Genomic DNA, 15,351 nt, shown 5'->3' on the forward strand with positions numbered 1-15,351 from the left:
TGAGAGAGCTGGTGGCAGATGCACAGGAAATCTAACAGAAAATCTCATGCAGTAATTTGCATTTTTTCAAGATAGTCAAAAAGTAGGATATGAGTTTCAGGCCCCACCCAAATTCCACCGTGGGGCTGGCCCTATGTTTTTGGAAAGCCTGCCCTAACCATAGTTCACTTCCTTTCCAGTGCACAACCCTCCTCACAATGCCCCTTCCTGGACTCCTGTCATTTGACATTTACTATCTCATTGGCGATAACTAGATAGATCTATCTTGATGGATCGATGATCTACATTGATAGATCTCTGATCACATATCCTTTCATATATATCATGAACTGGTGTGGTTATTGGAAAAAATACAGGTCTGTATGTTTATTTCACTGTGATACTTCGATTACAAAGCTTAATCATTAAAACAGCAAAAAACAACAGTTTTGGAAGGGATATAAATTCTTAGCTGCAGGACATAAGCCAAACTCTAATTATTGGGGTTTAGGAAGAAATTTTACCCGTGGGCAGGTTTCTCCTCAATTGCCCACTACAAGGCTTTCTTGCAGCTTCCTCTGAAGCAGTCGGTGCTGGCCACTACTGGAGACAGGATACTTGACTAGACAGACCATGGGTCTGATCCAGGCTGGCAATTCCTATGTTTCTAGAAAGAGACAAGCCCCTTTTCTTTCATCTTTCCTACTTTTTCATCTTGAAAAACAAAGTCCTTCCCATACTCAGGAAAAACTCATTGACACCTGACAGATTTGGAATTGCCTATGATTGTGAATATGTTAAAGATCATTGCTAATGGTAAGTTTGATTATAGTAAGGGGGTTTATTGTATGGGTACATGGGGTAAGTTCAAGAAGAGATTGACTGCACCAGGAAGGAAGAGTATTATGGCTCCCTCTATTTATAAACCCCTCCCATTCCCCATGAGTTCCCATTGATCCCACTCTTAGAAAGAGACTCTGGGTGTGTCCTGCCAATCTGTTTGCCCACAATGGAAATCACCAAAGTAACTTCAAAGAGCTAATGAGCACACCTAGTGCTTCCACACCCAATTTCAGGACATCATTCCTGCCTCTGGCAAGTGTGGCACAGAGAGTCCCCCAAATGAAAAAGACGAAATTATGTATCCTTCTAACGGTTTCTTCCCTTTTTCACACCACTACATGCTGCAATGCTAAGAGTGGGTTACAAACAAAACCAAATTCTTTCTATAATTATAGGTTTGGATTGTGAAACCTAAGTCCTGCCACTAGGATTTCAAAATCTATACATCTGTGCTTTAATGCACTTTTTATAGGAGCATTTGAAAGTCCTTTATAGAAAAGAAGAACTACTTAAGTGACAATGATTTCTTGTTCACTCAAAGTCTGCTAAATGTATGAATATTGTATCCTTCTTCACACAGGAAGGGGTGTATGCCTGCCCTGTGTTTGTTATGTGCAAAACTGAGTTATGCAGTGCAGCCAGTCTAAATGATTAAGACATCAGTGGCACTTCTTAGATATCTGGTAAGTCATCTTTCATCTGTTTTTAGTATTTATACATTTATTAGTTGCTTATGTAGATTAAGAGGTAACACAAATGCCTATATCTGTAAACACAGAAAATAATCTGCTGAGTCATTTGTTAGTGGATTCACCTATAAAAATAACAATTGAGAAGGGCAGGGGGAATGCACTAGAATGAACTATTTTAAAAGGATGTAACCATTAGAAGTGTTCAGAAGGGAAACCAGATAAACAATGAGGCAAATTTCCAGGGACTGTATTGGATGAGATTGCAATGGAATAAGATACCTCTGTAACAATTGAATTAAACTGGAAAGATTTTTCTGTCAAAACTTTTATACCAGTTGTAGCAAGAAGAAAAATCTGTTTTGAAAACACAATAATGGACCAGATTTGCAACTGGTATAAACTAGTGTAGTATCACTGAAGTCAGTGGAGCTACACAAATTCATATAAGCTGAGGAACTGCTCCAATACTGGGAAAATATTGGTTTGAAATCTGAGAATGTGAGCACATTAAACATAAAATCCTTCAGACCTAATCTGGAATATATAATCTTTTCAGCACACCATACAAATGGTCTGATTTTGCAGTCCTTCACAGTGATATGAAATCAGTTTTGCTTTAATAAAGATTTCAGGATTCACTCCTGACTCCAAGATGCCAAGTGCACAACTCCTGTCATAATTAATGGAAATTGCATTCCTAAGTATCAGTTTACCATTGCATATTAAAAGATGATCCCCCTTCTGTCCAGAAGAGAGGAGAATCTATCTGGCTAAGGCATATTTACACCTATCTCAGAATGACTGCTGAAACACTGGTATTGTAATTTAAACACTGTGTGTGATGTGACCTATTTATATTCAATATGTATTTCTACAGGAAGTCCCGTGTAATTTAGCTGTTTATTGTGAAGTTTTACTCCGCAGTCTAACATTTTAATGTTTTAATTTTTGCCATTTTTTTTTCAAAAAATGATCTGAACATTTCTGTGAAACAGTAATATCTGGCTTTGCTGATTTTTGTGTATGCTTAAGGCATGGGAGGCTTTTTAACTCAAAAGCAATAAAGATTGGGTTAACTTGCACCAGACAAACAGAATTTTTGATAGGCTGATCGCAGATTTCTGGGAAGAAATCGTACTCTGTGGTCATGACTACACTTACCCCCATATTGTAGTGCTTTTCATCCGTAGGTCATATAGCATTTTTTTCCAAAAGGATGGGTAGCTTCATCTCTCTTTTATAGATGGGGAAACTGATGCACAAAGAGGTGAAATGACTTGCCTAAAATCAAACAGCTGGTCAGTAGTAGAGCTAGAAATAAAACCCAGGTCATCTGACTCCTAGTCAAGTGTCTTAGGCACTGGATAACAGTTTCCTAAAAGAGTGGAAGAAATTGCTTCATGGGATACTGCATATAGGGATTTGCTAATCCTGCTCTTTTAAAATTGGTAGGCACCCAATGGTAGTTATCAGTATCTGATGGATAGATACTAATCTCAGATTCAGATACTGTGGAGAGAGGCTTCTGAAGCAAGGAAAGAAGCTAGTAGGAGGATTTTACTGGAACCAATCAGAAAGAAGGGAGAGATAACAGGATTTAGGCCCTGAGGACAGGGTGGGTGGAAGAAGACAAGCACCATGGTGATGTTCTCACGATCCAGAGACAGAGTGGAGGGAGGAAAGTTGTTATGCTTATAAGAAGCACATGGGATCTTTTTCAGGGAAAAGGGCAATATGCCGCGTTTATTGAAAATACAACCGTTATCATATACATTCTATTACACAACACACACACACAAGTCCTGCAGACGGTCTTTATAGTTACCAGTCTGTCGTAGCTCGAGTCAATCTAATGGCCAGTTAGATTGAGCACAAGTGAGGAACTGGGCTCTGTCAGTTGTGATCTGATCCTCTGAGGCTTTGCAGGACTGAACCCAGAGTTCTATGGCAAAATATCCCAGCTTTATACTTGTAAATTTCCACTTTAGTCTATGGATTTTGCAATGTTATTGTGTTATCGTTAGTCCTTAAGTGGTGTTAATCTTGGGGTTTTCTGCTGTTACCTCTTATTTGCTGTCTCACCTTCGGGGGTGTTTGCCTCACCTCTGCCTCAGTTGTCAATGCTGCTAACTCGTTTTAGCATCAGATACAATGGATATTTTCTGATTATTTCCTGCTGTCTCTCCAAGTCTCTCACGTCTTCTTGACCATCTGGACATTTGTGATGGCTTTCACACTCATCCTTAACCATGCACACATCCTTTACTCACACCAAACAATTTTACAGAGAATTTCAGACAGGATTACATTTTAGAAAGGGTTATATGGTTACTAAAGGGATTACAAAGGAACCTCACACAACTTCATTTGCAATGCAGATAAGAAACAAGACTTTATAGCAAATACTGTAATGAAAACTTCCTAAAACAAAAGGTGACCATAATCATCCATAAGGACTGTTCTGGTCTGTTCCTGCTTTAACATTAGTTCAGACACAGGCAGCCTGTCTGATGCGTTTCTACCAATATCCCAGAGGGTCATTCCTTTCTGCTATTCAAAAAGGGGGTGGCAGGATGAAATCAAATCATACATTAATACATACTACATTATTAATTATAACCTCTAATACAAATATAAAATCCTACATTTCAGAATCAGATTTGTACTGTATCAATCTAACAAAATGGCCACACTCTTGTACAAATCAGTTCCAAATCAGGTATTTGTCACACCTCTATTGGCTTATCAGTACAAGCTTAGGATAAAGATGCATGTCCACTATTTCTAACCAGTCTCAAATTCCATCACCCATTCCACAGCACCTGCTTTTGAAATGCTCCATTCTGCTGAGCAGGACTGCCATTTTATTCCCTAAACACCAGCAACTTATCTAAACTCCTCTCTCCCTGGTGATTGCTGCACCTGGTTAAGGAGAGTCATGTTGGTCATGAGCAGAAGACATATTGGGCGTGGCTTATTCTCCTTATTGAAGTTCTTGAAACCAATTCAATTTCTTAAGTTGTTCAGGCCACAGATACAAAGAACGGCCCCAATTCTGCAAGTGAATGTGCAGGCAAACCAAACCAAATAGAAAAAATAAGTTATGGAGGGAAAAGGTTATTGGCTACTTTTTGGAGAAGCTTCTTGTCTTAAAGTACCGGTAAAAGTGACTATATAAAAATACAATCTTTAAACTCATTTGCTACCAGTGTAGCTGAGCCATAACAAACTCACATTTTTACTTTCACAATGACTGTAGAGTCAACACAGCTGTGGAACAACTGTCTCATGGGGAGAATGTGCAGGACTTTCTGAAAATCAGGCATCTTTAAAGGTGACTCAGATTTGACACACAAAAATTGAAGCACCCAAAATCACTAGTAACTTTTGAAATTTTGGCCTATTTAGTTTTCAATAGAACTCAGATGTATTGCTATGCATGTGATTATGATAACTTTCCACAAGTAGTTTAACAAGGTCTTAATAAAAGTAGAATGGTCCAGTCAGATAAACAAAGAGACAAAATAGGTTAAAGGGGGCTAATGTCCAAAAAAAAAAATCAACTTGTTCCCCATTGTCAATGATGCTACCTTTCTTAATGGCCATCCATAGGCCCATGTCCCTATCACTATGATCCTAAAATGCAGGATCAGAGTTCCTGCAGACCAACAAGATCCTTATGCAGATTCTATTCCACGGTATGCATCCGATGAAGTGAGCTGTAGCTCATGAAAGCTCATGCTCAAATAAATTGGTTAGTCTCTAAGGTGCCACAAGTACTCCTTTTCTTTTTGCGAATACAGACTAACACGGCTGTTACTCTGAAACCTGTCATATTGCAGCATAGTTCAGCCATACATCCTCACAGAGGGCAAAGGCTTATGCTTCCATGAACAAAAATCCATGTCCGCTTAGTTGCTGCAGGTGTTTTCCTTGTAAAATCTTTTTCAGGTCTCTTTTCCAAGGCAGTGTTTTTCAATCTGTGGGTTGCGACCCACTACTGGGTCACAGCATGTAAGGTGCTGGGTCGCCTTGCTCTGGTCAGCACCATCGACTGGGACGTTAAAAGTCCCGTCAGCTGTGCTGCCCAGCTAAGGCAGATAAGGGCCTACCTTTTCCGACACCACGCTGTGCCCTGGAAGCGGCCAGCAGTGGGTCCGGCTTCTAGGCGGGGGGGCACCAGGCTCCGCATGCTGCCCCCACCCTGAGCACCAGCTCTGCACTCCCATTGGCCAGCAACCAGCCAATGGGAACTGGGGGGGCCGTGCTGTGCACCTCTGCCTAAGAGCCAGACCCACTGTTGGCAGCTTCCGGGGCACAGCGTGGTCCATGGTGCACCCCGGCTGCGCCACTGACCGGGAGCTGCCAGAGGTAAGTTCGCACCCCAACCCCGTGCCCCAGTTCCCTGCCACAGCCCTGAGCCCCCCGCAAACCTGGAACCCCTTCCTGCATCCCAAACCCCTCATCCCCAGCCCCAGAGCCCTGATCCCCTCCTGCCCCCAACCCCCTGCCCCAGCCCTGAGCCCCCCCAAACCCAGAACCCCTTTCTGCACTCCAAACCCCTCATCCCTGGCCCTACCCCAGAGCCTGCACCCCCAATCCAGAGCCCTGACCCCCTCCCGCACCCCAACCCCCTGCCCCAGCCTGAGCCCCTTCCACACCCCAAACCCCTCATCCCCAGCTCCTTTCAGTCGCGGGCATCAACAATTTTCTTCAACTGGATCCCCAGAAAAAAAGTTTGAAAACCACTGTTCTAAGGCAATGGCCACGCCACAGAGCTTACACCAGTACAGCTGAGTCATTGCAGCACTGCGAGTGCGGATGCTCTCAACCAGTAGTTTTCAATCAGGGGTCTGGGACCCCCTAGGGGGCCTCGAGCAGGTTTAGCGTGGCCTCCAAGCAGGGCCAGCATTAGACTTGCTGGGGCCCAGGGCAGAAAGCTGAAGTCCCACTGCCTGGGGCTGTATCCCAGGTCCCTGAACCCTGCCCCCGGGGTTGAAGCTGAAGCCTGAGCAACGTAGCGTCATGGAGGGCAACCAATTGCCCTGGTTCCTGCCCCCTAACGCCGGCGCTGGCTTTTATATGCAGAAAACCAGTTATTGTGGCACAGATGGCATGGAGGTTTTATAGCAAGTTTGGGAAGCATCAGAAAGAAAAAGGTTGAGAACCCCTGCTCTAAACCAATGGGAGGGAGCTCTCCTGTTGACTTAATTACTCCAGCCCCCACGAGCGGCGGTTGCTATGTTGGTGGGATAAGCTCTCCTGTCACCATAGCTCTGTCCACACTCCACACTGGTGCTTAGGTTAGTGTAACTTACATCGCTGAGGGGGATGGATCATTCACACCCCTGAGCAACATAACTTATACCAGCTTAAGTTGTAGTGTGTACACAGCCTAACTCCCTGCTGTTAACTCTGCTCCCAGCACTTCAAATGCCACATAATTTGTTACTACTCTTACCCTTGGCCATACTTCGACCACGTGTTTAAGGGAATTATGCAAATGGGGCATATTGGGCTGGTGCCCCATCTCTATAGTTATTTGACAATACAAAAAAGAAAACTGATATGAAGGAACTGTGACACTTCCCAGTGGTACCCGGGGTCATGAGGCACTTCCTCTAGCATGAGGAAGGCTTTTCTGTTCCTGCCGTTGGTCAGTTCCCTCTCTCCATTGGCCACGGACAACACAAACACTCCCCTTCAGCCTTACGCAGGCTCTTCTCTCTCACTCCAGGTTAGTGATTGGCATACTCCAACCCCTGAGCCCTCCAAGCATCTCCCTGGAGTGTTCTCGTCACCACTCCATTGAACACACAGCACTTAGAGATGTTTATAGTGAAAACACATAAAACTTTATTTAACAAAGCATAGAGATTCAAATGATAGCAAGTGGAAGTTTTGGAAACACATGGTTGCAAATAAAATAAAATCACAACACGCATTCTAGAACCTAGACTTACTTATCTAGATACTCTCCTGTCTTATCAGCAATGCTCACCCAAAGTCCTTCCAGTCTTTTACAGCCAGGCTTGGCTGTGATTGTCCATTCATGAGACAAGTCATGCTGTCAGCTTGCCTCCTCAGGGAAAGATTCCAGTGTATGTCCGCATCCCCAGATGTACCCTACCAATCCATTGTCTTTTCTCATAAAGATGATCCTCTGCTGCTGTTTATTTCTTCCTGTACATTTCCTCTCTTAAAAATTTCACAATCTCTTGACTAGCATTTGGCTCAGTAGGCCAACAGGCATCTGTTGAAAGGCCTACAATGCCAAGTACACCCATGACCAGATAGAGAGAGAAGTGTCTGTTACCTCCTGCTTGAAAGGAATATTCCTGAGGTATGTCACCTCCTGGTGACCCACCCTAATCCCAAGTCCTTATGAACTTTTAGATACATAATGTCCTTAAATATTATCTGTACATACATTTTTCAGTGATTATGATGACCTGTGGGCTACTGGCTCTCAGTAGAGACCTCACATGCCATTGTTTGTATAGGTGCAGGAACTAGGGATGCAGGGGTTGCTGCAGCACCCCCAGGTTTTATGCAGGGTCCCGGCTGCCAGCCCCACTCCCCAGCTGCTGGTCCCATACCTAGGGCTCTGCGCCAGGGGCCCTGGTCCCGGCCCCAAGCCCAGCGCCCCGCTCCTAACCCTGCTCTCAGGACTTCACTCGCCGGCCCTGCACTCAGGACTCTGGTCCCCGCCATGGGACCTGCTCCCTGGCTGCTGGCCCCATGCCCAGGGCTCTGCACCTGGCCCCACGCCTGGGGCTCCATGCCTGGCACCTGCGGCCCCACTCCTAGCCCTGCACTGGAGCTCTGCTCTGGAGCGCCAGCCCCGGACCCCTCTCCCCAGCCACTGGACCCATGCCACTCCTGGCCCTGCCTCCTGTTCCCGGGGCTCCATGCCCGACCCCCCTGTTCCCAGGGCTCCGTTCCCAGGGCTTCACTCCTGGCCCCGCGCCCGCCCCCAGCTGTGGCCCCAGCCTTGGCCTCCTTACCCCATCTGAGTTCCCCCCTCTCCCAGAGACACAGTTCTGCTCCTGGTCCCAGCTCTGGAGGTTGGGGGGGACATGGACAGGGGTAAGGGGGGCATGAGGTAAAAAGTAAAAACAGCTTTCAGCACCCCCACTATTAAAAGTATTCCAGTGCCCCTGATTGTTGGGGGAATTATTATGCATATATCTGATGCAGGGGATCCCTGGAAAACTGAGTATCCCCTATGCCCTCTGCCAGTTGGCACCAAGTTGAGACACAGCAACTAAAAGAAGGCAACTATTTCATTGAAAAGCAACCCTGTCTCTTAAAGACAATGACACCTTAAATTCTGATCAGGTCTCTCAGTTACCTGCTTTTTAAGACCAGCTTGCTTCTTAATGGGCAGTAATAATTTTAACCCTTTACTGCAAGATATCTCCATCTAGATAAAAATAACATATAATACTGTACATTAAGGGCCAGATCCTCAGTTGACATAAATTGGTATAGCTCCATTGACTTCAATGAAGTTAGGTGAACTTTCACCACCTAAGGATCTGGCCCACAAGCATGTGTAGTTCATGCATCTGTAGACTTGCAGTCATTAATCAGCAATATTTAAAGTTTTCAACAACTAACTCAGAGTATTTTCATAAGTCTGATCAACATTATATTTTACATATTTATATGATACAGGTATAATCATATACTGTTTACTGTCAAGGAAATAAAAAGATGAGACTGACCAGACTGCATGTCTCTTCCTACAAATGTTGTGTACACACGAACAAGGCTAAAAGAATGTTATTTAGGTTGCAAAATCAAAATATAGGAAATGCCTGCATTACGGTTGCCTATGCAACTTTAATTCTGCCCCCTTGTGCATCCATCTTGTGCACTGACTGTGGAAAAGATCCTGTGGGAAAAATGAGTGGGGATCATGTAATTAAATATTGTATCACAGTGTATGTGCACAAGTGGACAGAATTAAGGTGCCACAGGCAACAGTAAATCTGGCATTTCCTAACTTTTGAGTACTTGACTTTGCAACCTAAATAATTTTCTATTAACTTAGTGTTTTTATGTATTTTTCATTTTAGAAGAAAACAGAGAAAACAAATTGTTATGTACAACTCTAATAATCCTTCTTTCATGTGTACTCAGCAGGGTTTGAATTCTTAAACTTTGGCATAAGCATAGAGTTATCAACCATTTCAGCTACAGTAACTACCAGCAGGAGAAAGCTATCATCTCAGAGCACACACACGTGTATGTGGACACCTGTATCTCAAGAGTGGCTCAGGGGAGCCTGGACTGCATCTTTGCCCACATCCTCCCAAGAGGTAGGGGAATTTCTCTCCCATGTGGTTCTTCCAGGGGGAAGCTGGGGGGAACAGGTTGTTGTGGCTACATGCTAGGTCTGGGTGTGTGGTTAGTGGGAAGCTGACCTGACTCTCTCTCCTTCTGCACCGCAACTGTTCCAACAGCTCCTAAGCACTACCAGTGCAGTGGCTGCTGCTGCTGCTGCTTAGGCAGCAGTGTAAGCATGGTGCTTTAGGACAGTTGTTCTCAACCAGGTGTACATGTTGCCCTGGGGATACGCAGAGGTCTTCCAGGGGGTGCATCAACTCATCTAGATATTTGCCTAGTTTTACAACAGGCTACATAAAATGCACTAGCGAAGACAGTACAAATTGAAATTTCATACAGACAATGACTTGTTTATACTGCTCTATGTACTATACACTGAAAAGTAAGTACAATATTTATATTCCAATTGATTTATTTTATAATTATATTGTAAACTTGAGAAAGTAGGAAATTTTTCAGTAATAGTGGGCTGTGACACTTTTGTATTTTTATGTCATAACACAGCAAAACATAAACAGAATTTCATGGGGAAAAAGAAAAGGCGCTCCTCTAGCCCTAAGGCTTTCTCCCCACTGCATTTCAAAGGCCTTGTGCAAATAATGGAAATCTCAGAGCTTCTCAAAAAAAAAATTGCAATAATCTTTTATAATAGGAAATGTTAGGCAGCTGAAATATGGGGGTCATCACCAGCCACCAAAATTATTGTTTGTGGTAAAATTCCAATCTTTGTCTGAGTTTTAGTCCATCTCTTTAGTTTCTACCATCTCTTTCTTCATCCAGGACAGAACAAGATGGATAACGAAACTGACATGACAACCTATGATTATTATACTGGCTCAGAACCATGCCAAAAAGCTGATGTCAAAAAATTTGCATCCCTGTTTCTGCCACCGCTGTACTCCTTGGTGCTGATATTTGGCCTGGTGGGCAATGCGCTAGTTGTGCTGATCCTGATAAAATACAAGAGGCTGAGAAGCATGACTGACATCTATCTGCTGAATCTGGCAATTTCCGATTTGCTTTTTATTCTTTCCCTGCCATTTTGGGCTTACTATGCAGCACATGAGTGGGATTTTGGAAATGCAATGTGTAAAATTCTTTCAGGGATCTATTATGCTGGCTTCTACAGTGGAATTTTTTTCATAATACTTTTGACAGTAGATAGATATCTGGCCATTGTCCATGCAGTGTTTGCTTTAAAGGCTAGGACAGTTACCTATGGCATCATCACAAGTATTGTCATTTGGGGTGTTGCAATATTAGCCTCTCTGCCAGGATTTATATTTCACAAAGCTAAAAGGGAGTCATATCATTTTACATGTAGCCCTCATTATCCATTGGGACAGGAAAGTAAATGGAAGCAATTCCAGACTTTAAAGATGAACATCCTGGGACTTGTCATTCCACTGGTCATTATGATCTTTTGCTATGCCGAGATTATAAAGACATTACTGAGATGTAGGAATGAGAAAAAACATAAGGCAGTCAGGCTTATTTTTATCATAATGATTGTTTATTTTCTCTTCTGGGCACCATACAACATCGTTGTTCTCATGTACACTTTTCAAGATTCATTTTCCCTAAATAACTGTGAGAACAGCAGTCAGCTAGAGGTAGCAATCCAAGTGACAGAAGCGACTGCAATGATCCACTGTTGTATCAACCCCATGATCTATGCTTTCGCTGGTGAAAAGTTTAGGAAATATCTTTATACCTTTTTCCGAAACCACATTGCAATCCATTTGTATAAATATTGCCCAGTTCTCTATGCTGAGGCACCTGACCGAGTTAGTTCCACATACACCCCATCTACGGGGGAGCAGGAATTCTCAGCTGCATTGTGACGGGTGTCTAAGTAAAAAAGTTACATTCACTTTTGTGGAAACAGTTGTGCAAAGGACCAAAACGCTTTGAATACTTGGCTTTAAAGAGGCAACTGAAGGGGTACCTACACATTTTAGATGCACATGAGTTTTCTCCAGAAAGAAACGGCATTTGTTCATACAAATGTGTATTTGTATATTTTAAAAGGGGGTATGCATACCTAACTACTTACTTGGATATATAAATTTAAACTAAAGGTTCACCCCTTTTTTAGAAAATACAATAGATATGCCATGTTTACAATAGATATGCCATGTTTTGGTCAACTTGACCCTGGAAAAGTTTGTGAATTTGTTCTTTACACTAAGTCTTTGGGCTCATGAATAAACTTCCAATGTACCTCTTCAGAGAAAGTATAGTTTAGAACATGAAATTAGGTCAGAAGTGGAGACACATCCTCTTGAACTACCTCTCATATCTTAGTATGAGATATGCCACCCATTTATACTCAAATGTATTTCATCTCACACAAGCCTGGTGCTATATCAGCGTTAATTATGTTAAATTGACATCTGTAATACAAAATCTTGAAATTGAGATCCTAAAAAATGTCATATATTTGGAAAAAGAAACTCCAGCATTTCTAGTTGCTTCTGCTTTTATTTTTGGTTGTTATGCATTTTTATTGGTATAGTAGTAGGACATTATCCAGCCATTATTTTGTATCTAAAACTCCCAAAGTTTGTAATGAGAGTTTTGATGAGATTGATAGCAGAATATAAGCAGGCTACTCCATAAAATTTAGGTCCAGCAAAGCACTTAAACAGATACATAACTTGAAGCATGTGGGTGCTCATGTGCATGAAATCATGCTTTAGTGTTTTGATGGATCAGGGACACCCTCTCTGGGGTTTCTTGCACTTCCTTTGAAATATCTGGTTTTGGCCACTGTCAGAGAAAGGATTCTGGACTAGATCGACCACTCTTCTGATCTAGTATGGCAATTCCGGTTTTCTTATGTTTCTATAAAGCCCTTAGAACAGTGGTTCTCAAACTTTTGTACCGGTGACCCCTTTCACATAGCAAGCATCTGAGTGTGATTCCTATATAAATTAAAAACACGTTTTTATAAATTTTACACCATCATAAATGCTGGAGACAAAGCGGGGTTTGGGGTGGAGGCTGACAGCTTGCGACTCCCCCTGTAATAACCTCATGACCCCGACAGGTCCCAACCCCCACTTTGAGAACCCCTGCATTAGAATAATACTTTGATCGGAAAGTGATACAGGAAATGTATTAAAGATGTTTCAAATTATCAAGTGCATTTGAAATCAGGAAATGAAATAAGGAAATCCTTGCTTATCCAACCACTTCTTTCAACTTATTCTCAGTTTCGGTATATTATTACATTACTGATGGGCTACATCCATAAAGTAAGTATGGGCAAACTGTAACTCTTTTCTAATTCATTAGGTTTTGCTTTTTACTTTCTTTTCACACATTATGCATGAGCCATCTTTTGGAATTTTTTATATGAATTTTTACCAGATTGTATCCTGAAAAAGTGATTAGTGATAAATTAATTTCAATAGAAAAAAGATCATTTTCATGTCAACTGATGAAGCTTTGGAAGGACAAATTCTCTTTCAAGGAGGTACTTTCCTGCATATAGTAACCAGCTTGCAAGGTTTTGGTTTTTTTAACTTACATAAAAAAGCCCCTTTATGATTTAGTCACTTTTCAACAAGAGCTGAGAACTTCCACTAATGTTTTTATGAATCACACACATATTGTGAGTGTGAAGTGTGTGGTCTGACTCTCCAGTCAGAAAAGGACTAACCGTCTCCATGCAAAGGGAGATAAAAGCCCTACCACTCTTGTGCAAGATCTCAATCATGTAGGGAAGAGCACACAGCTGAAGCTCAATAAGGGAGACTTAAAAGGGGCCCTTGTATCTAGGAGGAATTTCACTTACAGCATGGATCTTTTCTGGAGAAGAGCTATTTGGAGGGCCTAGTGAGCTGTAGTAAAGGACAACATTTGGACTTACGGAAACAAGTAACCTGATGGGACTACAGCCTCTTCTTAAGGGACCTGTTACTTCAGTGGAACTGGAGCTTGCTTTGAAAACTTGGGACCAGCCAGGTCCCATTTACCCACTGGATATGTATAGTGAGCCATATTAAATGGAGAACAGCAGAGATGCAGAAATGGTGGAGTCTCTGCTACTAGATGGCACTCTTGATATATATAACTAAGGGATCCAGAAACAAAATAACTCATAGTATGTTTGTGTTTGCAATTCATTAAAGTTGGTTGAATTCTCTGGTTTTGGTTTCTTGCAGAAGAAAGTGTGTGTTCTCAAAGAATGGGGGAGGGATGGCAAAGATACTCTTCCACACAGCATGTTGCAATATCGAGTGAGCAGACAGCACAGGGTAAGTAGATGGTTCTGAGCATTAGTAACTGGATATAGAGCCTTTCAGTTCTAGGTCAAATCCATTCCACCATCATGGATCAATAGTGGTGACAAGCTTCTAGCCAGTGGATCTTAAGCCTCTGTCTGATGGATTAAAGAGCCCTCTGCTACGTGATATCACTGCCACAGGAAGATTAGCTTCTGACAGTGTGTGACCAAACACTTTCTCACACATCAGATATAATTAGTGTCAACATCAAGGCAAACAACCTATTCAGACTTAACAGCTCCTCACTCATTAATGGTCCTATTCTGCATGGTGCTGAATTGTTGTCTTCTGTGGAAGCTGAACATGCTCAAATGCTTCACTTAAAAAGTGTGAACAATACCTAAGATCTCCTAAACAGGGCTAATGCTAGATATTAATAAAATGAATCTTCTAAACTTATTCCTTACTTACATTAAAAATATCTTCTACTCTTTCTGGCTAAAATCAAGGGTAGTTTGCTATCTTACTATTATAGGGGGAAGAACTCTAGGTTCTAATTGCTATTTTACATTGCTACTTTTGCCTAGGTCTTAGCCATTCCAAATTCTGAGTTTACAGTGCCACCATGTGGCCACATTTTGTCTATTTAAACCAAACCTGTTGAAAGGATATAAAATTCTTAACAGTATTTAAAAAATAAATAAATAACAGAGCATTGAACTTTTCTCCCAGAAGTCTAATACCGCTGTCTCGGGATCCTCACAGTGATTGTTATAGGATATCAGGCAACCGTAAGGAGAATGGCAGGACTTTAGAGAGCATCAGAGAGACTAGTATCTAGAGACAGATGAAACCTATTATAAAAATGAGCTTATTGGCTTTGCATGTACAGATTGCACAGCATTTTATAAAAATAGGAGCTTGCCCTGCTGCCATTGACCAAGTTTTCCCCACAGCTGTGCGGTTTGGCTACTGCTATCCAACCAGCAGTGGCAACTCAGTGGTGCTGTAGGTAATTTGTGAAACTCTTGGGAGCCTTTAGGAACCATAACAATGTTAACAAATCATCTAGTCCACTGGTTCTCAACCAGAGATCTGGGGGCCACAAGCAGGTTTCATGGATTAGACTCACTCGGGCCCAGGGCAGAAAGCTGAAGCCCCGCCAGGAAGAACTGCAGCCCAGGGACCTGAGCTCCAGCACCCAGAGCTGAAGTCATAGCCTGAGTAACTTAGCTTTGCGGTGCTCC

The 15,351-nt window shown here is 42.4% G+C and overlaps 1 protein-coding gene across 2 annotated transcripts; it reads left to right on the forward strand.

The window, feature by feature from the left end:
• Positions 1 to 1,402: 1,402 nt before the first annotated feature.
• LOC140907381 (C-C chemokine receptor type 5) lies at positions 1,403 to 14,296 on the forward strand. 2 transcript variants are annotated; one of them, XM_073333206.2, is made up of 3 exons: positions 1,403 to 1,505; positions 9,663 to 9,841; positions 10,650 to 14,296. In XM_073333206.2, the coding sequence occupies exon 3, from the start codon at positions 10,661 to 10,663 to the stop codon at positions 11,711 to 11,713; it is 1,053 nt and encodes a 350-aa protein (XP_073189307.1). In that variant the 5' UTR covers positions 1,403 to 1,505; positions 9,663 to 9,841; positions 10,650 to 10,660; the 3' UTR covers positions 11,714 to 14,296. The 2 variants fall into 2 exon arrangements, with proteins under 2 accessions (XP_073189307.1, XP_073189306.1); XM_073333205.2 differs by having other exon boundaries at positions 9,666 to 9,841.
• The last annotated feature ends 1,055 nt before the right edge of the window (positions 14,297 to 15,351 follow it).

Source organism: Lepidochelys kempii, chromosome 2 (assembly GCF_965140285.1).
Source record: "Lepidochelys kempii isolate rLepKem1 chromosome 2, rLepKem1.hap1, whole genome shotgun sequence".
Lineage (NCBI taxonomy): Eukaryota > Metazoa > Chordata > Testudines > Cheloniidae > Lepidochelys > Lepidochelys kempii.